Raw genomic sequence first — 26,451 nt, 5'->3', positions numbered from 1 at the left:
TTCCTCTTTCTTTTCTTACACTGCCTTTTTCCAGCCTTCCTTTTCATCTGCCCATCTCCTTTACACAAGACAACCAACACAGTTTTAATTAAAGAATAAAAGAAAATAGTCTCAGGCAGAAATAAAATCTATAATGCATTATTAAATTTTCTGAGTGAAAACTGTAAATCAGAAAGGAATGAGTCAGATATGCATTCACAATACTCCTTTAAAATTATAAATTACAGTATTAATTTTGGTACTGATCCCTAAGAGCAAGTGTACTTCTCTTCTTCAAACTGAGATCTTGATTTCAATAACACTTGACAAAAAATACTCTCAACTCAAAATCAATTACAGCACTCTATTATCTCACCATTACTTTTGGGCAGCAAGAGAGACCTAACCAATTGACTAAGAAAACCAGAGTTCTTGGATCAATCAGACATCTTGTTTTGACAAGTGATTGCATGCTGCATGCTGGACAAGCTGCCACCTTGTACTTCTAAGTGACAGAATTACTAAATAATTGACAAATCTTATGTACTGTTGAAAGGTGTCTTTTCTATAACGTATGTACATAAATCTATGAAGATATGTGCCCAAGAAGTATCACAGAGCAAAAGAAATCAGCATTTTGTTCAGCAAATACACCTAAATCCTTTCTTCCTCCTTCACCTGGCTGCAGTTTACAAACTTAATGTTATAAAATTCAGACAGCTCTTCATCAGTGATCAAAAAGAAGGTAAGACCTGAAGATATTTTTAGTTTCAGCTTCAAGTTAGACCTGGAAATCTGTCATTGCCCCAAGGACTTTTATGAACAGATTAGATCAGCAATTTAACTGACATTTTAAATGACAAATTAGAAGGCATGAATTACTACTATTTAAAAACACACAAAGGAGCAATCATTTTCTCATCAAGAAACCAAATACGAAGCATAAATTGCTATGGGACAAGTCAGCTTCATTAATTTATTCCCAGGCTGCTGCAAGCTTTCTCTTGAGCTTCCAGTTCTCTTCTCAGATTCGCAATTATCTCATTGCCTATCACTTGTACCCAAATAATTATTTTGGTCTAATCTTGTTCTTCTTCAAAAGACCTTTCTGTGCTTCTCCTTTAATATGGTGAGACCAGCAAACAGTATAATTTGATTTTTTGAAGTTCAGACAAGAGTTATGAGGTAAATTGGGAAGAAATAAACAAAAAATCAATCACCAAAACAAGCTATCTCACCTTAATTCCCTCTTCTTTGACTTGAGGATTTATCAGTTTTATGAATGAATAGAACAGCTGTCGAATTCTAGAATCTCCTATAAACACAACATGTTTGTCTATGAGGCAATTTTTTGCTTCACTGTAAAACAAAACAGCAACATTACAGAAAATATGTATCTTAGAAGTATTCTCAAAATCTACAGAGCTATATAGATAATTCTAAACATTACATCCAGCTCTAAGGCATGATAATTTTTTTTAACATGCTGAATTAATAAACAATTTATTGCAATTTGAATAGAATTAAAAATGAACTCTCCTGCTAATGTGATTAGGCAAACAAAAAAGCAGGTTTTCCTATTATGTGTGCTACAAATACAGTTGTTTCAAAATGGTAATATACAGCATAACTCTAAAAAAAAAAAAGAGTTCTCTTACTAGGAAGTGAAAAAAGTGATAGGCAATTTTATTTGGGATATTTTTACTTGCAATTTGACACATAAAGTCAGCAATCTGAGAGTGATATATGCAGCCTCATGTGGCTCTCCATAACTTGTGCCAGTATCTCCATCACCAATACTTATTTTTATTTTTATACAGAAATACAACTATGGTAAACACCGTAGACACAGATAAAGTACTTGGGAAAGACTTCTTTCTCATAAATGTACATTTTTGAAAGCCTAGAGAATCAGATATAAAGTGAACAATGGATTATGTTATTCCTACAATTACAGCAATTACTACAGCTGCAGTCAAACAACAATCTTGCTTATTTACAGATGAACAGAAGACATGAGTTTCCTTACCTATTTTTATACTTATGCATCATACAACTGTGAGGTTGCCATACTTTTTCTCCAAGAAATCTCCCACTGGACAGAAGATACTCACATGTATCACCACCTTTGAAATGTTATATTAAGATTAGAATTCAGACACATAAAATGTAAAACATAGCCCTGTTGCCATTATAAAAAATAATATGACAACATTTGAAAAACAGAAATTGAAATAATCAACAGCAGCAAACAAATTTAACTGATTGTAAATACATCTTGCACAAGTTTCTGCAAGTTGCCTTCTCACTCATTATACAATACTGCTCTGTAAATCCAACCCCTAGCCACAAAATGTTAGTGATCCCACTTCTGTTGTCAGAAAGATGCTGTGACTTAGAATGTCATTTCCTTTAAGAGATGCCAATCCATTCTGCTATCTACTATCCCAAATACACTAATATAAAATTAAAGAATACAACTGTTGAATAAAGTAATCTTCTACACAGAATCACCATACACAGCATCTTGTATAGAACACAAAATTCATTACAAGGTTTGCAAGACATATGGTCATGGTCATGTGGTCACCTTAGAACAGGTGATATGGGTTAATACACAAAAAAACCCAAAAAAAATCCAAACATTTACACATCAATTTGCTGATCAATCTGAACTGCACTTATCTCTTCCAATCAATAAGCTGTAGATTGCTAATTAAGATTAATCACTTTACAGGCGCTGATGTTCCAGGTCATGTTAAATTTCAGATATCTCAGTTATGAAATCAGTGACTGTTATCTTCCCAACTCCATGTCAGATTCTGCTGCTTTATAACTGAACACAACTGAACTCATTCATTGCAAGAGAAGTTGCTCTCCAACATTTTTGTCATACTTGGCATTTCTGAGCACTGACAAACAGGTTGTGAATGAAGTGGTAGGGACTTCTTGTAGCTTGGGCAGAAACAATGTACCACTGCCCATACCTAACACTTTCTCTGAAACCTTCACTTCATTAAGCTCAACTCATACCTTGGTTTACGAGCAACACAATTTTCTCTGATTCTCAAACTTGAAAACTCATGCAAACTATAATGTCAAGCAAGTTGCATAAAAAATGATACTGTCAGGAATAATAAAAAAAAAAAACCCCAACTAATCAAAAGCAACATAAGTTTGATAATGAGGTGGTTTAGAGTTATTACTGATATGAAGTCCTCCACTTTTCAGATAATGACAACTAGGAGATGTATTGAAGTGATGCAAGAGTGAACTTTGTAAAAGAATATCCACCACTAATCAGACTGCCTCTGACATCCATTAACTTGCTGAGAAAGATGTGAAAGAAAATCAGGACAGTTATTCATGGTCAGACCAGTCTAGCCCAGTATTCCATCTTCAACAGGGGCAAAAAGCAGATGCTCGGAGATAAATAAGGAGAGGGCAAATAAACATTATATTCTTGCCTAATATTCTCCCAACTATGTTCATTCCAAGGATTTAGTGAAAAGGACATGCAGTCTTCAACTGCATGTCCTTCGCACCCACAGAGTCCTTCTAGAGTTTTCTATATCCAGAGCTGATGCTTGAAGAATTATCTGCCTTTATTTGAAATATGGTTTCTACTAGATTTACTTGGGGCACTCCCTGGTTCTTCAATGGGACAAGGCAGTTTGGACTTAAGTCTATCATGATTTGTAGACCGCTATCCCTTCTTTCTCAACCAAAGTTTCAAGAATAGAGGATGTCTTTATATATAAGTCAAGATCGGCACCTCTCTACTCCATGGCATTCCCACCCCAATAACTGCCCCTGAATAGATCAATCCTTCAGCCCACAGTACACTCACTGAAGTAATATTCCAAACATCACACATTTTATACATTTCAAACATAGAGACAATATTGCATGTCAAGGGGTTATGCCTTCTTTCCCAACTTCAGGTACTGATTACCACACTACTGCCCTGAGCAACATTAGAAAGCTCCTGAAATTCATTCAGGCTATTACTGAAGTTTGATATCCTCCTTTAAACATAATTGTAGAAAATAAGGGGAGAAGATGAGGTAGGGGAATAAAACAAAACCGAAACAGCAGTAAAGAGGAGGTTACAAACCAGACAGTGCCTCCAGAAAACTCAACTCTGGATTTAGCAGGTGAAATAGCAGCTAAAAACTATGCTCATTTTAATACACTACAACTTCTTCTTAACTATCAATGAGATCTTAAAATAAAAAACAACCAAACAAAAAAAACTCAACCAAAAAAACCAACCCAAAACCCAAGAAAAAGAATTTCAAGTGCCAATGTACACATAAAACACAGACCATTCTTTTAAAATTCTTTCTTTGTGTAAATTATCCTTCCAACACATTGTTTTATGCTCACTTAGATACACAACATTATAGTTATACAAAGTATAAAATTTTTCTGAATTTTTTTATGTTCATTATTCTAATTTATCATTCCTCAAAATCATTATTATTCAATTGAAATTGTGAAATCTCAAAGTCTTCATTCAGCACCAGAGCAGACTGTTTCACAAAGCTTTCTCTAAAATACATACTCTCAAAGAGCTGGAAATTCAATTGCTCTCTATTACTCAAAGTAAAAAATGTAGTTTTAAACAGAGTCTACTACTGTTGATTTTAAGAATGCAAAATTTTAAATAAATTGTTATTTCCAAAACAGTTTAGGAAAACTAACAGGAAACTGTACCTTTGAAATATAACAGCTGAAAACCTCAAAGCATTAACTTCACTGGATAGTATGTAAACATTCAACCCACTTAACTCTTCACAAATTAAAGACAGCCTGTACCTTCTCTTTTTTCACATTCTTTTGTGAAAAAATGTAGGTGACCCCTAAATACAACAGTCTTCCTGAACATAAATCTGACCTTCCACATCCCCAGTTCAGCATTTTTCCATACAAGTAAATTTTATACAGCAAGTTTAACTGGAAGTACGCTGGGCTGCTCCAATCTATAATATGTACTGGCATGGCTGTGGCCAAAATTAGCTAAAACCTCTCTGTGTAATGACAATCAGACAAAAGGGGAAGTGTAAAAGCACAACAAACACAGCAATCACTTACGTGACACAGCCTGGCTTTCACAGCCTGGCTACTTTGAACCTGCTTGCAGCCCTACCTCAAAAACCCTTGGGAAATCATAATAACCCTTTTTGGAATATTTTGGTATAAAAATCTTGGTGTAAAATGTCTTATGTGTAAAAGAAAGTGCTTTCTTGTGATCATTTAAAATGTATTACCTAATTTCATTTGTCAGTTGATACTTTTTGTGTGATGGCACAGTAAAAATCAATTCACTTCCCGCAATAATTCCTGACATTTGAGAACATTAAGAAGTTTCTAGGTTTCTGTCCAGGCTACAGAATTTTATTTTATTATTTGTCAGAGAGAAGCTGTTTTATTCTTCTGTCATTTATGCTGCTCTTTTCCACTTATGACAGAACTTTCCAAGTTCCATCATACCACTACTAAGAATGAGAACACCACTGAGAATGAGTGAGGTGCCAGTGAGCTTTAGCTGTGCACTATCAGTGAAAACCTCTGTTTTTTTCACTACTTGTCAAAAGTACTATGGCATTTGCTGAATTTCAATGGTTTGATATCACTGCAGGTCTGCAGAATGATCTTTTTGATTAGAGAAACTCTGCTTTTATCTATCCTAAAAATTCATCTGCTGTAATTTTTCCACCTTCCTTTTCTAAACTTCTCTTTTGAACATTTTACATTCATAGAAGCCCAAATTGGTAAGTCTGTTTTCACTATGACTCCATGTCCTCCTACTTTTTAAACACTTCTGGGAAAACCTTTTCTTTACCCTTTAATTGCTTCAAGAAACTAAAAGCCTTAGGTGAAAAAACTTTAAAGGTTTGTAACAACTTCGTACTGACTATATCAATTTAAATAAGAGCCAGCAGATTACCACCATTTTGCAATCCAAGACTCACCCCCCCACATCAACTCTCACAGAATATACTGAAATTATGCATATTTTATTTTCCTTGTAACCTGCTTGATATGTCAGTCCCCATTTGCTTAGTCTTCCCTCTTTAAAAATTTGCCACCATGCTTCTGTCTAGTTTTGTGACTTGTGCCTGCACAACAGGCAAGTTCAATTACCTCATGCTTGATCTACTCTAGAATTCAGTAAATGCTTCCAAATCTTCCAATTTAATACTAGTCAGTTCATCAGACTTACCGACATGCCAGCTAGAGGGTGAATCTAGGGAACTGTAAACACAGAGATCCCTACCCCTTTTTCCATTTCCACAATGAACTGCCTCGCTCAGCCCTGTCTCCCATGAATGCTGGCAGCCAAGTGTTAGAACACGACACCAGTTGTGCTACAACAAACAGAGCCGCGGTCACCTCCCTACAGATCAACTTTTTCATTTACCCACAAAAACATACCACATTTCTCAGCGTGACACAGAAACAAGTAAATATATCCTTCAGCGGCTGCATTTGCATTTACGGATCGTGCCAATTTTCTCTGCTTCAGGGCCAAAACAGCCCAGCGAGGAGGAAGGAGCAGAGCTGCCGGCGCCCCGTAACCGAGGCGCGCCCGTGCGCAGCCGGTCACGGCCACAGGGACACAAGCTCGCCCGGTGCCCAGAGCTTGTCCACAGGCACCGACAACACGTGAAACCAAACAGCTCCTTACTGCGCTTCATCCACCGGTTTCGTTATGTTTGAGGCGATGGTTCAAAGAGTGAAACAACATATACCAGATCTCGTACCAATTAAGACTTTAACCACTAATTGCCAGGTAACTGGCCATTAATCATGCCGTACAGAAACAAGTGACAGGGAAGAAGTCACCCTCTCCCCCTGCAGCTTCACCTGCCGCAGGCCGGGCCTCCGGAGCTGCGGCGAGCTCTCAGCGCAAACACCGCACAGCCACAGCCCCGCTCGCCCCCCTCACTCCGCGGGGCCTCGCCCGACCGGCGGGGCCTGCGGCGACCCCCAGGCCGGGCCCGCAGGGCCCCGCGGGCCGGGTCCCCGCTGTCGCCCAGGGTCGCGTCCCTCGGCAGGCAGCGACCCGCCGCGCCACGCTGCCCAGACCGCCTCGGCCGCCCCGGGCGGAGGGACCCTCCGCCCTCCCTGCACGGCCGCGGCTCCCGGGCTCCGCCGGGGTTCCACCGGGACTCCGCCTCCCCTGTCCGGCAGCCGCGGTCCCCCGCGGAGCGCCCGCGGCCGCCCCCTCACCTCGGTAGCGGCGGGAGGCGGCGTGGCAGGCGGTGAGGAGCAGGACGGCGCCCAGCGCCAGCGCCTTGGCGCTCCTCACGCTGAAGTAGTAGTTGATCTCCCGCTTGCCCCCGGTGTAGGCCAGCGCCGCCATCTTGGCTCCTCCATGACAACAGCGTGCGATGGGGCGGGCGGGCGCGGCGGGGCAGCACTGGGTCCCCGCCGGCGGCCAACGCGGACCCCGCCGCTGCCGCCACCGCCGTCCCCGCCGCCGCGGCCGAAAGCAGCCCCACGCCCCCCGGCCCACGGGGCGGAGCCGGCGCCCCTCTCGAGGTGCCGCCGCTTCCCCTCGGCCGCCAGCGGGCGGCCCCAGTGTTCGCCTCCCCGCCCCGCGGCGCCCTGAGGATGCGGTGGCTCCCGGTGGATTCAGCGGGATCCCACCGCGCTCTGCCCGAGCCCCGCCGCTGAGGGGGGGGGGGGCGGCGAGGCGGAGACCCCCTGGAGACTGCGCTCCGTGATTGAGGAGCTGGGCGAGGGTCTGTGCCGCACACGGTCCGTATCGGGCACTGGACAGCGAGAGCTTCGTTCCAAATAATGCGATTTTTAAACACTTGTCACTCTTCTGTTGACAAAGAAATGGCCATTCCAGGCTGGGAGACGCTTACTCCCTCTGAACCCGGGTGACTGTACAAGCAAGCTGACACACTCACAGAATCACAGAATCAGGTTGGAAAAGACCTCTGGGATCATCGAGTCCAGCCTGTGACCGAACACCACCATGCCAACTGGACCATGTCACTGAGTTTAAGGAAAGACACGCAGTCTTTCTTAAACACCTCCAGGCATGGTGACTCCACCACCTCCCGGGCAGCCCATAATGACCTTTTCCCTGAAGAAATTCTTCCCAGTGTTCAAGCTAAACCTACTGTGGTGCATCTTAAGACTGTATCCTCTCATCCTATGGCTATTTGCCTGGGAGAAGAGGCCGATCCCCACAGATTTACCTGGGTTTGGTAGATGCATGAAATGATTGCTGAAATCAAACTTGCTAAGGTTTACAAAAGCGAAATTCTGCTCCTCCACAAGCAGCTATGAGTTGGGCAGGAAATCTGGGCTCCGAATCCAGTCCCTCATCAGTGGTGGGCTGGGAAGCTGCCACCAACCCTGCAGGCCTGGAGCAGGACAGGCTGTCACAGGAAAGATATTTCCACAAAATAAAGTAACATATATAAACCGTATAAACAAAAACTTAGGAAATCTGTACAGTGTGTAGCCACATAATGTTATGTACATACAAAATTTGAGTTCTGAGTATTCTGATGTGTGCTGTTACTATATGTTACTATATGTATTCAATGTATGTCCCATTTCTATCCAACCAATGTCTTTACTATCTGCCAACATGTGTAGACTATACTTCTTTTCTATTCAAGTCTGTCTGTTGATTCATTCACTTTTTCAGTATTCTTTTTAAATAATAAAAACATTTCACTATTTTAAAGCGCTCAGGTTTATTCTCTTAGGGAAAGAGAGAGAAAAATGATACCAAGTATACAGATGGGTAGTTATTTGGTTATGTTTTTCCAGAAAAACCCCAACAAAACCAAACTAAAACTAACCTAACTAAAACAATGACAACAACAAAAATTCAGACAAACCAACCCCCCATTTCTGGTTGTAGTAGGGATGTTTTTACTCCATAAATGAAAAAATTCTCATTGATGCATTATTTTTTTTCTCATGCCTCATTCAAAAAGCCAGGAATTTTCAAAACCTTCTTACTTTGAACAAACTTTATTGTTAAAGTTTGTTTAAATTGTTAAAATGTTGCTGTTAGTGCTTCAGTTTCTTTGTCTTAATTTCATATGCATTTTACACTTTAAGAAGCAACTTAAACACTTTTAGACATAAAAGTCTATTCTCTAGCTATAATATTTTGTACCTTTTTGCATTATTGCTCATTAATGGTTCTTTATGATCTTATGAAATATATCTTTCCAGCAGTCATTGAGGACCACAGATATCTTCTTCATCTGTTTATATTACATTTGTTCACAAACAAGTGAGACTTTTCATCCAACCAAAACATATTTACTTCAGCCAGTCTCATTCTGTAGTGTAAATATGTCAAGTTTGAGGGCTATGTGGCAAGTCTGCAAGGTCCATTTATGATCATGAGTGCAACTCCTCAAAACTTAGCCAAATTATTGCTGCAACTATAAGTGTAGATGCAGAAAGCATGGGGTTCTGCCAGAGCTCTGGGGGTGCTGACTCAACTTCTCAGTTAGAGTGGCTACAATGTGGGAAATTAAGCAGGGAAATTTAATTTATTATTTTATTCTCAAAATCAAAAAATTAATTCAAGTTCCCACAACTAAGTTGTCTCTGGGGAGAATTACAGGGATCTTCAACTAAATCATCTTCTTTCTCTAAAAGAGCAGCAGGAACTAAACAACCATGCTTCTGTTTCTATATATCTCAGAAAATTACAACCCTTTGAAATAGTAATTCTGTCCTGCAGCCTTTGGAGGGCTTTTTCAGATCTGCTGCCTGCTGGAAGTCCCTGGACATTCCTCACTTGCCATGAAGACCTAACACTGATCTTTAGTAATTCCTGAAAACTCCATAAATCCATGTGTGGATTTCAACTGTGTTATTTTAGGACTGTACAAATACATGCTGGCATTGTTTCAGGTTGAGTTTCTTAATTAAGATAATCCCCCTGTGTATATTAAATATTTGTATGGGTGTAAGCAAGACATCTGCTTTTGCTTGCTTTCTTCTTTGGAGACATTGCTTAAGAGTTTGAAAACTGAGATCCCCTTCTTTCAGTCAGAAGCTTTTGGCTGAAGTGCTGTGAATTAGGAAGTGGTTTGCCATGTGGTCTCACTTCTAGCAGGTTCTTCCTTGTTTTTCACAAGCTAATTGAATTTGGCATCATGACATATACCTAAGTAATTCACACCAAAACCACTATATATAAAAGGCCTGATAGAAAAAGCTAATTAGGCATTGCAAAGTACCCTATAAAACTAACTCCAGACATGAACTATTATTAGCTAGAAGCAGCTTTGTAAATTGTGTACCTTCTTTATTTTCTGTCTGCTGATCAACTTAGTGTGCTGAAAGTAGAGCAGAAGGCTGCTAGCCCTTCTGATCAGTCAAACCTCAGCTTTTGGTTTGCAAATGCTACAGCTTCCCATTGGCTTTCTGCTTGCTCTGCTGGAAGCATCAAGGGCCATCAGTGGGAGGGGGACACTTAGAGCAGCCACAGAGAGAAGACCCAGAGAAGAGAAAATGGTTTCCTTTGAGAGGCAGAGGAGATATGACACTGCTGTGCATGTGGGATAATGTGTATGAATATTGAAAGTAAAATGCCTCTGGAAGAATTTAATATATGGGTTTTTTCTGCAGGGATAGCCTTGGGTTAACTGGTTTAATTATTTTCATAAGAGGCTGTGGTGTTTTATATGGTCACTAATGACTGACGCTGTCATTACTGTGGTTTTTGGCTGCTCTATTTCCTCTATGAATCAATCTAATAACAGTCAGGAATGAAGGGGTTCATCCCACCTAATTCCACTCACTCACAGAGAATCAATCTCTTTTAAACTAATCACCCTCGCTCTGCACAATTGAGAGAGCAAGTAAGGTGGTAATTTATTTGTAAGTTAGAATAAGGTGAATGACTTACCATGAAGAATTGTGACTTTCTGTTCATTTTAGAAAATAAATTTATATTGGACAGATGTCATTTACACAGGTATAATTTAGATGAGGTAATTCTTGTTTCAATGCTTCCTGACTTTGCTTGGCAGGGTCAGGATAAATGGAAAGAGAGCTTTGTGCCATGGGTCAAACCTGGCATGCACATACGAGTTTGCTGATAAACTGAGCTGGCAGGAGATGACCTTTTTTCCTGTTTTCAGTATTACAGCCATGTGTAGCTTCTCAAGTTGGAGCTACTGTCCTCAGGCAAAGGCACAATGTAATCACAAGGACTGGGAGCATGTAAGAAGATGAATTGTAATATAAAGTCAGATGTAACAGAGAGCTGACATTTAAGTATTCTCAGAGGAATAGTAGGGCATTCTCATGTGATATTTTCCCCTCTGAGTCTGTGTATAAGAATATAATTAATTTTTCATGAGTCTATATAGCAAGGAATGTAAGCACCAGAGCTAGAAAAAAAATTATCACTTACCTCTAATCTTGAAGTTTCGTAAGGGAAATGATCACATGTTCATAAGAAACATTCTGTTTGTTATATAATTAGGATATTCCCTACATTAACTAACAGGTTAAGTATTGACTAATTAATTAGTAGGATCTGCCATACCCCAAACCATATCACTTCTTTATTTAAATAGTGCAGCATTGCCAGATTGCTCTGGTCAAATTGAAATTCCAGAAACAAAGCTATGTTTCCAATGGATTCCTGGGTGGTGTAGCATTTTCAGTTATACAGCTTTTGCTGGGGCAGCTTTTGGGTACCTGCCAAATGATGGCATCAGACATTTTAATTGCTGGGTTTTTAGCCTCATAATGATAATCAATTTTCCTCTAAGAATCAAGTTTCCATGTGGCATGTGTATGCATGGTAGCCACCCATTGCAAGTATTTGATTGCATTAATGAAAAGGGAGTACAAAGTGTAAGAAGTCTTTTTCTCAATGAACTTGTTCAATCAACCAGTATAGTCTGAGTACTGAATTTGTAGCCAAATCCTGAAACAAATATGCCCTCAAACCTGTAAGATCCTGGAAATTCTATTAGCAATTACTGCTTTTACAGATTTCTAATTTTGTAATAGTTATAAAATCGTTTTCTCGATAGTCTGTACTAAAATCAGACTGATATTAAGTGAAGTAATTATGAAATCACATGTACAAAGGCCATATTTAGCTTTATCACTAAGAGATAAATACATCTGCTGTTCTATAACATGAGGCTTAATAGTGTTTTCATTTCAGGCTTCTGTGGGTCTGAAACAAAGATGGATCAGATGAAGACAGGGAAGGGAAATGGGCAGATAGCAAATATTTAATTCATCTGTCCCCTTTAATTAAGGATAGTCAAGGGGCTGCACCTTTCTGCATCATGGGATGTCATTGCAGTGCAGCTACACAGTCCTGAGAAAGGAGCTGGGACCCAGCTAATACAAAATATTTTTCTTTCAGCTGCTTGCATTTTTATCCTCAAAGTTTTGAATCTATCACATCCATTACTTTTAATGGGTTAAGAGTGTTTGGTTTTGATGAGTTTTTTGGTATGCAGGTGTAAGTTTTTTCTATTTCCCCCCCTCTCTTTTCTTGACTCCTGGTTGAGGAAAAATGGCAGTTACTGTTGCTTTCAAATTGCAACTTGAACAATTTTTTTCATATTGTTTCATTTTTCATGGTTCTCCCTTGTGCTCCAGTTGTGCCTTCTTAAAAGTCAGAACTCTTTATATTTATAGGGCAGCTTTTGGAAGCCTATACAGCCACAGTGCAAGCTTTGCTGTGTTTGTGCAGCATTATAAGCCTTTCCTTCTGGCTGCCAGCAATACAGATGCCATGTGATGACCATGTTCTCTTTTAGCATCTCTGCACTAAATCCCTGCTACTTGAAATTGATGTTTTTAGGAACATAAATTTATTTTGGGTAGGAAAATTATTTTTTCTTATGAAGATTCCAGTGCCAAGGGAGTCTCTGTGGCGCAATCGGTTAGCGCGTTCGGCTGTTAACCGAAAGGTTGGTGGTTCGAGCCCACCCAGGGACGTGTCCTTGCTTTTCCTCTGCCATGGCAGGGATTTGGAACCAGATGTTCTTAAGGTCCCTTCAAAACCTAGCCATTCAGTGAAATTTTAGAAATTTGGAATTCTGTCTTTAGCCTCAGATTCACTGAAACCCTAATTTGCTGATGTATGAAGCAATGGATTAACAGACTACAATATTTCCATGCATCATTATTTAAAAATTAAATTGCTTAGAAATAGTTTCATTTTAGCTGAATATTGCAACGTTCCCTATTCTGTCATTTTTGTTTGTCTGTATGGAGCTCTGTTGTGTTGTTTGTGAGCTGTAAAGGATCAGTGTTATTTTTTGATGTTGAAATGTAAACATATATATACAAAATATCAACATGGGCTACTGTGCACTTCAGGCTTAGCAAAGATTTGTCATTTGGGAATTAACAGGTAACTGAATAATTGTGCCATTTCCAGCAATTTTGTGTAACTGGTCAGTTGGAATCTGCAGGAGAGCTATTGTTTTTTGCTTCTGGCTTTAAATCCCTTGTGCACAGCACACTAATACCTGCTCAGATGACTGGTAGGGAGATTTAATTCTTTGATGTGTTATTTTTTCTTGTGCTTTAAAAATACTTTGAAAGTTTTTACTAATAGTGTATGGCTTTCTCTAAAGCCCAAAATCAGAAGAAATCCATATGCAGTGAAACCACTGGAGCCCGTTATCCTTCAGCAGCTTTCTTGTGGACTCTTTTTCAGGAGCTGTAGTGATAGGACAAGGAGTAATGGGTATAAATTGAAAGAGGAAGAATTTAGGTTAGGTATTAGAAAGAAATTTTTTACTGTGAGGGTAGTTAGACACTGAAACATGTTGCCCAGGAAGACTGTGGATACTCCAACTCTGGCCATGTTCAAAGCCAAGTTGGATAAGGCCTAGAGCAATCTGGTATAGTAGGAGGAGCCCCTGCCAGGGGTGGTCAAGACTAGATGAACTTTAAGGTCCACTCCTAGCCTTTAAAATTCAATGATTCTATGATTCTATTTCATGAGCCTGTGCTTCTCTCACAGAGCTGTCTTTCCACAGACCTGTTTCCCTGGTACATGCAAAGCAATTAGGAAATGGAATAAAAATCCCAGTTGGTTTTCAACATGCCAAGTCCAGATCATATCAGACAACAAATTAAAAATTTGTACATTTTTAAGAGGCATGCTGTCCTAAATTTCAGTTTCAGGTTGTAAAAGGCTGTGAGTTTAGCAAAAAAAAAAAAAATCTATTAAACTTCATAACCATACTAAAAAAACAGATGAAGGAGTGAGTAGAAATCAGTTCAAGTAGTCTCCACAGTGTGTCTGAGCGGTGCATTTTCATGTCAGTGGCAAAGAGGTAAAGGAGCTGTTCAAAGCCCACAGAAAACAGCTACTGATTTGTTGCATGTGAAATTTCCACAGTATTTATGTAGAGTTAACATAGAGAATGTATTTTTAGACTAAGCGTCTGCAGCAGAGAATAAATAGAATGCAAGAACAGTGCTATGGACCAAGAAAGAAAGTGTGAGAGAAACCTAGTTAATCTATAGGTCAGTCCTTGGGCCATAATTTTATTGTCAGCGTGTCATGCCTGGAATGGATACCCAAGTCTTATTACAAGAAAGAGATCTATAAGATTCTGATGTACAGGCAACAGTAAAAGTTATGCAGGTGGTAATATCATTGCATATAGGGCCAGAGAAACACTGCCTTAAACATGAGCAAGGTGTTAGAATCAGTATTGTTTACTCTTGGATGTGCTTGTCAAAATACATATGCTGTGGTTAACTTGTGGGAGGGAGGTGAGTGGGGGGTAGGAATGTAGTTCCTGAATCTCCAGGAGAATCTAAGTGCTCATGCTCCCAAAGCAGCTGAGGGCATCCCAGCACTGGAGGAGGGAGATGAAATGCTGGTTCCTCTCACCTGGAGCCAGACAAGGACACTGTCATCTGTAGGCACAAACCAGCAGCTCATCCTGCACAGGGTTAATTCTTAACCTTAGCTCTTAGTCTCTCCAGAAAACTGGAGACTACTAACTGAGAGTTACAGGAGCTATATGGAATAAAGTGTTTGAAACTGTACTCTAGAATCACATATGGAACTGAAAACGTTTGAAGGACTTCTTGTATCTGTCTGTATCTATTGTACCTAATGCCTCTCTTGTATCTGTATGAGAATTAAAGTAGATTAGAGAAATGAAGTAAAACTGTAATTCTACTTTTTGTCTACTGTGAGGCAGGTGCTCTCCATGAGTGTGGTTTGCTCTCTGCTGTTCCTGAGAAGAATAAGCAGAGGTCCTTTGGGTCTCATTGCAGAATCTGGGGAGCAAATAATTTTGGCTATGGGCAGCTTCTGTAGGAATTGAGATTTTAGATGACTGTGGTAAAGCAAATGTATAGAGGCAGGTACAGACCGCCATAATAGCAATGGATGTTCTTTCAAACTGAGGAATTAGTCTTATTCCCTGTTAAATGCTGAAAAATGAAAATAAATGAGAAGGTAGCTCATTATTAACTAGAAACAGCAATGAAAAGCATTTTCTCCAAATTAAGTCAGACTGTTTTTGGGTGACTCCTCTTGTCACACTATTGTAGAGACTATACTGGGATATATTGGGAGCAGAGACTTACACCTTGAGATGTTAAATAACTTAACCAAAAAGTAGTGGTAAATCTCTTTGGATAAAATTGAAAAACAGAAAAACTGACAGTCATTATGGAAGAAAGATTTTATGAAGAAAAAACCCTGTCCTTTACACTGCTATATAGAGAAGATAATTTCAGATTGACAGAACCTAACAACTAAAAGAGTAAAGTTAATTATTGTCTTTTTTTGTGCCCTGAGTGAGCCTGCAGTTTGCTCCAAGAGCTTTCCTCTTTGGATAAGTGTTCTTCTCATATGTTAGTGCATATTTAGGGTGAGTTCTGATGCTGATGTTTTTAAGAAATAGCCTGTAGGATAGTCTTGGCACAGAAGATTATGACAGCAACAATCCTGAGATTAGCTCAGTTGCTTTGAGCATGGTGCCAATAACACCACGGTTGTGGGTTTGATACTTCTGTGGGCCATTTATGTAAGAGTTGGACTAGGGGTCCTTGTAGATCCCCACCAACTCAGACTATTTTGTGATTCTGTGAATGACAATGAATTTGGGAATAGAAGCCGTAGAAAAAGTCTTCAGGGGCTGGTAATTAGTATGTGAGGCAGTAGGGGGTGCACAACGCCTATGACAATGGTGGAGAACTGCTCTGCTGTTTGACTGTGTCTTCAGAATTGGCATTTGGGAAAAGTTTCATTTCACCTGAAGGTCCAATTTCTGTTGCTTGAACACAGTAAGATATTGATAATAATTGGAATTTATTTTATGTATTTCAAATGCTTGTCTTCAAAATAATATTCAAATGATCTATTGGTTTGTTTTGATAGTTATATTTGCCTTAATGAAAATCATAATTTCCTGAGTTGTTGGGGTGTATACATAAGCATGGATTCATGTGCAGGAAATTTTGCTCATGTAATATCCAACCACATATTTTCCAGGAAAGGACAAATGTATTCCAGCCTTAGAATACAGACATGCAGTAATTTCTTTATTTATGCACTGCAGATTGCATTCATTATGCATCTGAGATTTATAGGAGAGCCCTATAGAAAAATATGGATTTCTAATGAGCTCAGAATGAGACATGATTAAAACGAAATGAATTAGGGGTTACTTCTGTTTGCATATTATTTAAGCTTGCTAATGTCTCATTGGAATTGGATACATGATTCTAATACTGTAAAACACTGCATCAAGAGGGTGGTAGGAAGGCAGATTCTAGGAAGTCCTGTCTGAAACCACTAGAATAAAATGAATCAAAAGTCATGTTAAAAGCTTTGACTTAAACAACCTGAGTGGTGGAAGTGTAGATATGTTGTCTGTTAATGTTGTTTTGTCACTCATCTGTATTAAAAGGTATTTGTCTGTAGCACAGTATTCATATTTTAGACTGATAAACTCAGATACTAAAGATAATTGGCAGTGGCTAGTGTTTCTCCTTTCAGGGCTGTGTGGTTACAACTGCCACTTCTAGAACCGTGCTACACAGTTTGAGTTTCTTTTTGCTCAGTGTTGGTCCCCTTGATGGTTCTCTCCTTGCCTCTAGTTTTTACTTAGGCCATATTAATGCAAAAGCACAGAGAGCAATGCAACAGAGAGCCCAATGTGCTGCCAGCTGAGCCTGCTGTAACAGGAAACTGCATGGACACAAAATATTGCACTGGAGACATCAGAAGTCAGCTTAGATACAATTAGAAGCACATACTGACAGGAGCCTTTTAATCTCTGTCCATCTCCTGGGGGGATGGTGTAAGAAAAGCTGATAGAATATATTTATTGATCACACAGGTGAGGGTCATCAGTCCTGCAGATTCCAGGGAGGAAAATGGTCTGAATGCTGCGGTACTTTGGTCAGCACAGTTGTGTCACATCAGTTGTCTCTCCACCCAGCTCTTCAGAGCTTCCCCAGCAATTCTGTTCTGGTGCAGTACAGCCAGTGCTTGCTGCAAACTTTGCCTTTCACTTAGTTACTCCAGCTGTCTTCCTTTCCTTCCAAGATTATTTCCTGCTACAAATGTAAACGTTAATCTATAGTTTCAGCTAATTTATGCTGATGCTCTAGATGTATTGCTGCTGATAATGAAATTCTCCAAAGATAATGTTTATAGGGAGGCAGAGTATTCCGAAAAATAATTAAGATCACTTTACCAGAAGTTTATTCAACATCTTATATTCCCAAAACTAGACTAATATTAAGCTCTCTGCCCTATCTGCCCTTTATTTCTTATTTGCAGCTATGATTTTTGAAAGACAGTTTCTTCAATATTTTACATAGCATAAGCAAAATACTTGATCATGCAATAGGTTCTGATAAGCTGAAAACCTGCAAGGCAGACTGAATATCTGTCCAGTGCTAATGAGGCTGGAATTTGTGAGGTAAATACTATGCATTTTTTCAGGTTTAATTTCCAGATGAGGTTGTTTTTTGAGCAAAGATCTGAAAACACATAATTTGGATATTATTAGTGAGCTGATAGACAGAAAGAGTTCTCTGCCTAGAAGGACATGCCATGGAATAGATCACAGAGAGCAAAGGAGGAATCAGAAGACAACAAAAGGAGACAGTGTTTGCTAGCTGCAGTTTCCTTTCTAAACTCAAGTGTTCCTTTAGCTGTGCTTTGGGATTTTTTTTTCTCCCCAGGCAACAAAGGACTACCTCCCTATCCTAGCAATACCTCCCTAAACTTTGCATACCTTCTAGGGAATTGCATAACCTGAGGGATGAAATTTTAGCTTTTCAGTCCTTGTAGGAACTTCTGTCTTGTAGACAAAGAAAGAAAGTATTTGCTGTTTTCAAATATTGAATTACTGTTTTTACAACAGTAAAAATGTGAAATGCATTCAAGCATTTTCTTGAAATGGTAAGAAAATGCTTATAATATTTTAAGAATCATCATGGTCCAATGAGTAAATGCAGGTATTTACCTACAGTGTGTTTTACTCAGTGAAGAAAAAATGGGTTATATTTCATAATGGAAATTCCCATTTTTACTAATTCAGCACACAGCTGCAGGCATATAGCAGCTGCATCCAAGCAGCTATTTTGATATTTGCCCTATTTTCCTTAATCAGTTAATTGCAAGCAAGAACAACAAAAAGAGTCCTTAGAAGCAGATTTTAGTGCTTATTTCTCCTTGCACCATTTGGAGCTGCCTTCAGACTCTCAGCTGCTAATCTCTAGAGTTGTGCTTTCTTCAGGTTACAGGGACTTTATTCTGGATATTTTCTTCATGCCACTCTTTGGGGGTTCTGTCTGGCCATCTCACCTCATGCCTTGCATGCTTTTGCTGTTGTCTTCATGGTCCTCTGTTGGTTCTCTCAAGCACCTTCCCAACTACAAAAACATGGCTGTTGGAACTGCAGTTCATTTAGGGTTTTCAGCAGTATTCTAAAAGGTCTCAGAAAAGACATCTTTGCTTCTCATGGTGGTTTGTGTGACAGTAAATTATTAAGGCTAGCAAAAGCATATGGTTCTGTGTCCCATACAGAACTGAACAAACTGTAAGGGCCTAACACTGACCTTCCTGACAAAACAACTAAATCTGAGATTCTTGGCATAGACTTCTGCACCTCTTTTCTGAAGTGCACAGGCACAGTTCTGCTGGTTACAGCAAAGCATCAGAGCACAGCTCAATCAACTGCCAGGAGTTTTCTGTCCTCAAGTGAAAGAGAGAAGCTTCATTTTCCTTCCACCTTTAAGTGAGATGATGATCCTTCTTGCAGCCATTAATCCTACTTAGTAGTTGGACAAACGGATGGAATTATTTCTGCTCCTGAACTTGGCATACTATGAGGCACAGAATTACTGAGTGAGTTTCTTGAGAACTTCTCAAAAGTTAGTGTTGAAATGAAGAGTCGAATAGACAATCACACCCTTAAGAGAGTTGTAGGCAACCTTTTGAGGCTTTAACAAAATGTTTTATAGCAATGTGCTAAAATCTTGGTCTGAGAATCTCCAATGCATCTAAGCAAGTAATTAAATAGTTTCTTTTGGAACACTGGACATGCTTTATTTCATTTTTTTTTCACAATTTATTTAAACATCTCACATATACAAAATACATTTTCGTTCTTTTTTTTTTTTTGAGAAATGATGACCTTTTTTTACCCATAGTAGAAGATTGAAATGAAATTTGAAAGTGGGAACACCTGATTTTGGAGGAAGAAGATCAAGAGGAAGAAAAATTATCCACATGCTTAAGCTGTGGGTGAGACAGGACATCTTAAGTTTTAAGACAGACTTCAAAGAAACAGAGAAGCAATATTTTAAATGCTACTAGCACCATCAAAGTTCAAGTATTGGAAAAATACTCTGTAATTATACAATTAGCACCACTGTATTTTGAGTGGAATTGAAAGTACCTCAGATCATATGGAGAAGTTCCTACAAAAGATGTGGATGACTCTTGATTTAGTGTATGAGGTAGTTTAAACCTTTGGAAGTCATGGATTTAAACTTCCTCTGTGGAAGATATTCAAAGGCCACAAGTGGTGCAAACTTTCATGACTTTTTATTTTGGTTTTTTTTTCTTTACAAAGGTTGACATTTCCCAAAACAAGGTGTTAAATCTTGAAAGACTTCCAAGTCCATTTGGGGCTGTATTAAATTTCATTGCACAATGCTCCAATCAATTCTTCTCCTTCTCTTTCGCCCAGAGTTTAAGCAAGTAGATGAACAGAAGAAATGGAAGGAGTCAGCTTTCATTATAAAAAGAAATGACAAGAGAATAATTTGGGAGAGGCTTTAAGTTAATTTTAGTTCATTCATTTAAAACAGACTGGGCCAATGTCCAAACCGAATTCTTGGTCAGCGCCGCCAATATCCAAAGGTGCAATGTCAAGGATGGGCAAGCGGGATGGCTTATTTGTTCTGTATTCAATGATTGTTTTGCCCCACTCGTTGTTCTTTCTCTGTAAGAGAAGATTCATTGCAATTGTTATTGCATTGTTCATAGTATTAGGAATTGTTTTACCTGAACGGATAATTCCTGAAAAAATTTCATATTAATTTTGCTTGTATTGTTTGCAAATCAGATACCCACATCCAACTATTTAAATCTCCAATACAGAGAAAATATTTACTTGAATCTTTTGTAGTCCGATGTGATGCTGTATGCAAACTACCATATTATTTAAAATTATGTTAGATCCCAAGAGAACTCTGCTTGATTGTTTCAGGACTTAAAGATCCTGCCCCTTCTATGGCATGTGCATTGTTTTCTTATCAGTCTTCTGTTTACATGGAATTTGGATCTGGTCCCTCTGAAAACTCTTTTTTTGGCCACATGCACAGTACAAGGTAGGATTTTTTTTGTAACCTTTTCCTTCCCACTTGTTAAGGATCTGCCATGGTTGGGTTGGTAGGCTATGTATCTTCACCAGGCAAAATTTTGCTGGTTTGACCAATAATCTAATTCTGAATTAAAGCACAACTCTATCCCTAATCACATGCCTAGGCCTGGGCAGTCACCACGCCCATGGTTTCTGTGTTACTTACAGAGCAGCCATCCTCGAGAACACTGAAAGTGAATCTGCTGTTGCCTTCAGCTCGTAGCTCAACGTCGTTGGATCCCTGCAGCACAACAGCTTTCTTAAGGTTGCCAGTTTCTGCATCCATGTAGGCAATGCTGTTCTTGCAGTGGTAGGTGATGTTCTGGGAGGCATGGTTGGCCAGCAGACGCATGAAGGCGAGTTGGGTGGCCATATCCTTGGAGGTCACTCCTTCACTATTGTATTCAAACTGAAAAACAGAGAGGAACCCAGTCAGTTGCATTGTGGGGGAAAGGAGGATGTTTGTAATGAAAATGAGTGATAGCTGCTCTGGTGTCCTGGTTTTAGCTAGGGTAGAGTTAATTTCTTCTCAGTTGCTGATACAGGGCTGTGTTTTGGATTTGGAATGGTGTTGAAAACACACTGATGTTTCAGATATTTGCTAAGTCAAGGACTTTTTTTTTTTTTTTTTTTTGTGTCTCATGCTCTGCCAGTGAGGAAGTGTGCAAAAGAAACTGGCAGGGAGCATAGCTTGGACAGGTGACCTGGGCTGACCAAAGGAATATTCAACACCATAAAAAATAATGCTCAGTATATAAACTGGGATGAAGTAACCCAAAAAGGCAGCCAGTCTGGCTTCAGGAAGCAGGGAGGTCTGGCACCAGTCAGCAGGTGGTTACCAATGACATTTTGCATCACCTATTGTTTTCCTTTTTATTATCATTATTATTTACCATTGTTACTGTATTTTCTTTTCAAATATTAAACTGTTTTTATTGCAACATGCCAGTCTTACTTGGATTCTCCTCCCCTTCTACTAGGGTGTACTGGGGGGAAGAGAGAGGGAGTTGAGCAAGTGGCAATGGTACCTAATTTCTATCTGAGCTTAAACCATGACAGCTTATAAAAAAGAATCCCCAGTCTACAATCACTTTTCTATTGCCACCCCAGAGGTAAAGAGCACAAAATAGAAGTAGTAGGAGGTAGACTGACAACCAGACGTGAGTGGATGTAGTTGAACTGTAGAGTTCTGTTCCAAGGTATGGTGTTAGCAGTTTATATGGATTCAGAGACAAGATCAGATAAGTTCAAGGAAGACAATCTACTGTTCCCACAGCTACACACAAACAATGCCTGTCTCAATAAAACTGTGAAACCTTTTTTGATAGAGTTTTGAAATTTTTTTTTAATACACCAATGTCTATGGATGGTACAAATGTTCTTTTTCACTCTTATATTTTTTTTACAGTATCTACTTTTTGCCCCTCTAAGAAACAGGACCCTAGACTGTTCTGATCCAATGTGATTAAATCTCATTTTAGACACTTCAACACAATATTAACTCAATTTCATTAAGAATTAGGTAATTAAATCTCCTTAGCTGAACAAAAGTGATGTATTTGCAATTTGCTGGGACAGTGTCTAACATGCAAGTAGTAGTTCTTGTTTTCACTTACACCAACAATTCTCAGTGTTACGGTGGCATGCACTCAGAATCTGTGATGTGTAATATAAATATCTTTCCAGGAATAGTGTTGTATAAAAAATATCAATTAAAAAGATTGATGTTTTTCTTAATTTTTCAGACATTTTCTGAAAAAATTGGTAGACGTCTTTATATGTACCATATTCCAGACCAGGCTTCCCTTAGCAATAACCATTAGTCAGGCTGAACTGATCATTTGCAGACATCAAGAAAAGTTGATGTCTTTTCTTGATGTCTGCAAATACTGCAATACTGAGAAGTACTTTTAACAAACTGATCTAAATCAGAATCAGAGCTCTATGCCCTTGAGATAAAACACAGCTGGCTTTTTAATATTTCTCCCCTAAGAACTTAATTTATGTGCTTGCTTCTGAGAGTCACTGAATCGAGAACTCTTCAGACAGTGCTGCAGGAAACAATCACCCTGCCATACATCACTTACCTGGCTGCCACCATTGATAGTTTCACCAAACCATATGTGCTGCTTCTTGTCCTTGGGATTCTTGTTGATATACCAGTTCTTAGCAGGAATGTTGTCAGGGTTGGCATAGATGCAAGTCTCACCATTGGAAAAATCACAGTATGCTCTAATGGCATCTGCAGTGCAGCCTTGGTTGGGGTCAATCCAGTAGAAGCCTGCCATTGAGGGGAGGAATGTAAATCACGGTTCACTCTGCACAAACTTTGCATGCAGCTCATATTCACTTATCTTATATAGGAACTCAGGCCATAAATATCACAGCTAGGGGCAATATTAAGGTGATAAGTGGGATACAGATATTTTGGATTGTTAATGATATGTTAATGTATAAGAAATTGTATTTAAAATCAATTTAATGTGATATTTTGGAAAATTATTGCAATAATGTGCAACAATATCTACAAAGAGTTTTTCAGGATGTAACTGTATCTATTTTCAGTGGAGGCAGAAAGAACTTCTTCACTGGTCATTTAGTATTTTTGCCACGTGGCCAAGGATACCTTTCACTGAAGAAAGCTAATGCCCTGGAAGTGCTGCTGAGCCACAAAGGGCAAACATCTGGCACTAACATACCGCTGCTCCATTCTGGGTGGCTAAGTCTGAGGTCACGGCAGGTGCGAGCTGGGTTCTTTCTGGAGCCTTCTGGGGTCAGCAGGGTCTCAATTTGGTTGTTCAGTGTTTTCAGAGTGGCATCAACTTCATAATCCTTGGGTCTGAGAGAAGGCTGATCAGCCCGGTAGTATTCTGCATCAAAGCCAACTTCATATCCACCACCATTGGGACCAGGGGGGCCAGGGGGACCAGGAGGGCCAGGAGGACCCTGAAGTTTTTCAAAAGCACAAGACAAAAAGCATTCTGTTAGAGATATGGTGCTTTTAGTGAAATGCTTCCACACATGCATACTCCTAGTTAACTCCTGGCACCCTCAGCTCTCATTGGAGGCAGCACACCTGGACTTGCCCTGTGGTGACTGCTATGGGTTGAAACAGTGGAAGATGCACAGTGCAGGACTACCACATCTCCTTTTGCATTTGCAGTCCGGCCGTAAGGTGAAGAAAACCTTTTTGTTTAGGTCTGTTAAACATTTCCCTAATATTACATATCTTTTTTAAGAAATAAAACCATGTGTGTTATTAGGCTTCTGAAGTGATGTAATTACTAGGCTTATAGTATAACATAAATGTGTTAAATCAACAAAAAAAAGGTTATACTCACAGCAGGACCTTGGCTACCATGAGAGCCACGCACACCAGCAGGGCCAATAGGTCCAGGGAGACCATTGCGACCATCTTTACCAGGAGGACCAGAAGGACCAGGTGGACCCTAAATGGAAATTTGAACAGTTTAAATGACATTAAAGATGCTACAAATAGGGATTCATATGGATGGGAGCATACATATGTATTGCACAAAGAGAATGGGAGTTATTTGAACATATTCTGAAATTCACTTACCCGTGGGCCAGCAGGGCCAGTGTTACCAGGAGGACCTTGATCACCATGTTGGCCCTATTGGGAAAAATACACAGTCATCAAAAAAAGAGCAGTGGAACATGTTTGTGTTTGCTTGATTCAAGAGTGAATTGTATGTAATGTGTATTTGGGTTCAGAGAATGGGAATCTGGGGCTAATGACATTTATTAGTGGAGTTAGGGTGTAAAATGCTTGTTTTGGGAAGAGAGGAGAGAGGGTAAAATTCTTTATGTTGTTTCTTCTGATCTTCAGAGAAGGCTTCAAAATAAAAGTCAGAATTCCTACAGTTGATACCCAAATTTAAAGGGAAGGAAATCTAAAAATTACTTGAGCTTTTCTGAGATAAAAGTTTTATAATTTCTGGCCAAAATAAGAAATAATACTAAAACAAAGGCAAAAGATTTTTTAATCCTTTGTTATCCAAATGTAATTGAGCTTCAAGGGAACTAATGGTAGTCACAGTTCTAATGCCAACACCAGAATCTTCAGTTTTGTACAAAAACCATTGAATGTTAAAGAGACTGTTTATGACTCTCCACTTGAAACTTGCTGCAGAGTGGAGTTAAGTGGTATTAACATACTGCATTGTGCATATGTAATTTCTTGTTAGTGTGACCTTATTTTGGTTTTTTTTACTCTTAATATTCAAAACCCTGAAAATCATTTACTTACAGCAAGACCAGGAAGACCCTGCAATCCATTGTGTCCCTTCAAGCCAGGCAGACCTCTAGGCCCCTTATCACCAGGCAGACCTTTCTCACCACGTGGACCTTGTGGGCCCTAGGAAGGGATATAGGTGTCAAAGGAATAAATTAGAAAGCTTCAAGAACATACTTCTGTCAAAGCAAGAATTAAGTGTAAATATTCTACATTAAGTCATATCCCAATGTATATAATGGACATCCCCTAAAAACACACAGGAAGATCAGGATTGATCCCACAAAAGAGAATGCTAACTGAGATTCTAAATTCCTAAATATTTTCAGGTCCTTTAGCATTACTTTTTGGGCCCCTTGATCACATTTATGAGAGTCCTTATCAATAAATCATGTTTTTTCTTCTTGCATCAATGTGGTAATGTATTTAAAAATCAGACTTACAGCAAGACCTCTTGGACCAAAAGCACCAGCAGGACCGACAGCACCAGCAGGGCCCTGAAACAAGAACAGAGAATACATGTCACTGCTGTATATTGTTCTAATGAAGGTTCCATGCTCAACACATCTCTGGAGAAAGTGAAGTAATTATCTATACATTGTAGAGGTGGGAAGTACTTTGTATATATGATAGACAAGTCTTAGTCCTCTTATACCTTAATCTAGAAAGTTAAGGTATACCATCATATCATCAACTTACAGGTTCACCACGGTTTCCAGGCTTCCCAGAAGGACCAACTTGGCCATGAGGACCAGGAGCACCCAGAGCACCACTGGGACCAGGATTACCAGGAGCACCACGCTCACCCTGGGAACAAAGGAGTGTGACAGGAGACACATTGTGTTATTACTGACTTACACATATTAGAATATTTCTTCCATGACAATGAAATAAAAGAAACAAAGTTACCTTGAAACCAGGAGCACCATCACGGCCTGGAGGACCATCATTTCCAGGATTGCCCTATTAAAATACCATGAAAAAAATTACTAAATTCCAACACCTTTCATCTCACACAGAACTGTGTCCCAGTTTAATTGCTTACGGTGAGAGTAAGAAGATATTGAGATAGGATAGCATAAATCTTAAAGAGAAAAAGCTTTTTCCCTGCCATACATGCCATTCTCAAATACCTTAAATGTATTAATGTTCTCAGAAAATCTAAAAGGGTCTTCAAATATTTTAGGTTTTAGAAGTTGGGTAAAGAAAAAAATTACTGGGCTTTGCAACATTTCTCTGAATGAAAAGGCTAAGACAACAGTGGTCTTTACTAGCTTGGACTCTTAAAATTGAGACTTTCTTTTTAGATGA

At 39.3% G+C, this 26,451-nt stretch overlaps 2 protein-coding genes and 1 non-coding gene across 5 annotated transcripts in view; 1 reads left to right on the top strand and 2 right to left on the bottom strand.

Moving 5' to 3' along the window:
• CASD1 (CAS1 domain containing 1) overlaps nt 1-7,531 on the bottom strand; it is a 28,817-nt gene extending 21,286 nt beyond the window's left edge. The window contains exons 1-3 of one of the 2 annotated variants that reach the window (XM_041466528.1): nt 7,219-7,531; nt 2,009-2,105; nt 1,218-1,338 (exon numbers count right to left, since the gene is read on the bottom strand). In XM_041466528.1, coding sequence (XP_041322462.1) covers nt 1,218-1,338; nt 2,009-2,105; nt 7,219-7,351 — 351 coding nt within the window. In that variant the 5' untranslated portion in view covers nt 7,352-7,531. The remainder of the gene's footprint in view (nt 1-1,217; nt 1,339-2,008; nt 2,106-7,218) is intronic. The other variant, XM_041466527.1, reaches the window with a different exon arrangement.
• A 5,352-nt stretch (nt 7,532-12,883) lies between these two features.
• Nucleotides 12,884-12,957, top strand: TRNAN-GUU. Its single transcript has one exon. It is a non-coding gene; the product is annotated as a tRNA-Asn (tRNA).
• A 6,585-nt stretch (nt 12,958-19,542) lies between these two features.
• The window catches only part of COL1A2 (collagen type I alpha 2 chain), a 39,540-nt gene continuing 32,631 nt past the window's right edge, over nt 19,543-26,451 (bottom strand). For both annotated transcript variants that reach the window (XM_041466247.1, XM_041466246.1), the window contains exons 43-52: nt 26,050-26,103; nt 25,840-25,947; nt 25,584-25,637; nt 25,156-25,263; nt 24,466-24,519; nt 24,227-24,334; nt 23,585-23,831; nt 22,973-23,166; nt 21,052-21,294; nt 19,543-20,465 (exon numbers count right to left, since the gene is read on the bottom strand). In XM_041466247.1, coding sequence (XP_041322181.1) covers nt 20,319-20,465; nt 21,052-21,294; nt 22,973-23,166; nt 23,585-23,831; nt 24,227-24,334; nt 24,466-24,519; nt 25,156-25,263; nt 25,584-25,637; nt 25,840-25,947; nt 26,050-26,103 — 1,317 coding nt within the window. In that variant the 3' untranslated portion in view covers nt 19,543-20,318. The remainder of the gene's footprint in view (nt 20,466-21,051; nt 21,295-22,972; nt 23,167-23,584; nt 23,832-24,226; nt 24,335-24,465; nt 24,520-25,155; nt 25,264-25,583; nt 25,638-25,839; nt 25,948-26,049; nt 26,104-26,451) is intronic.

Source organism: Pyrgilauda ruficollis, unplaced genomic scaffold, assembly GCF_017590135.1.
Source record: "Pyrgilauda ruficollis isolate IOZ18807 unplaced genomic scaffold, ASM1759013v1 scaffold2, whole genome shotgun sequence".
Taxonomy (NCBI): domain Eukaryota; kingdom Metazoa; phylum Chordata; class Aves; order Passeriformes; family Passeridae; genus Pyrgilauda; species Pyrgilauda ruficollis.
The sequence above is the reverse complement of the archived record's forward strand: the minus strand, read 5'-3'. Positions and strand labels throughout refer to the sequence as shown.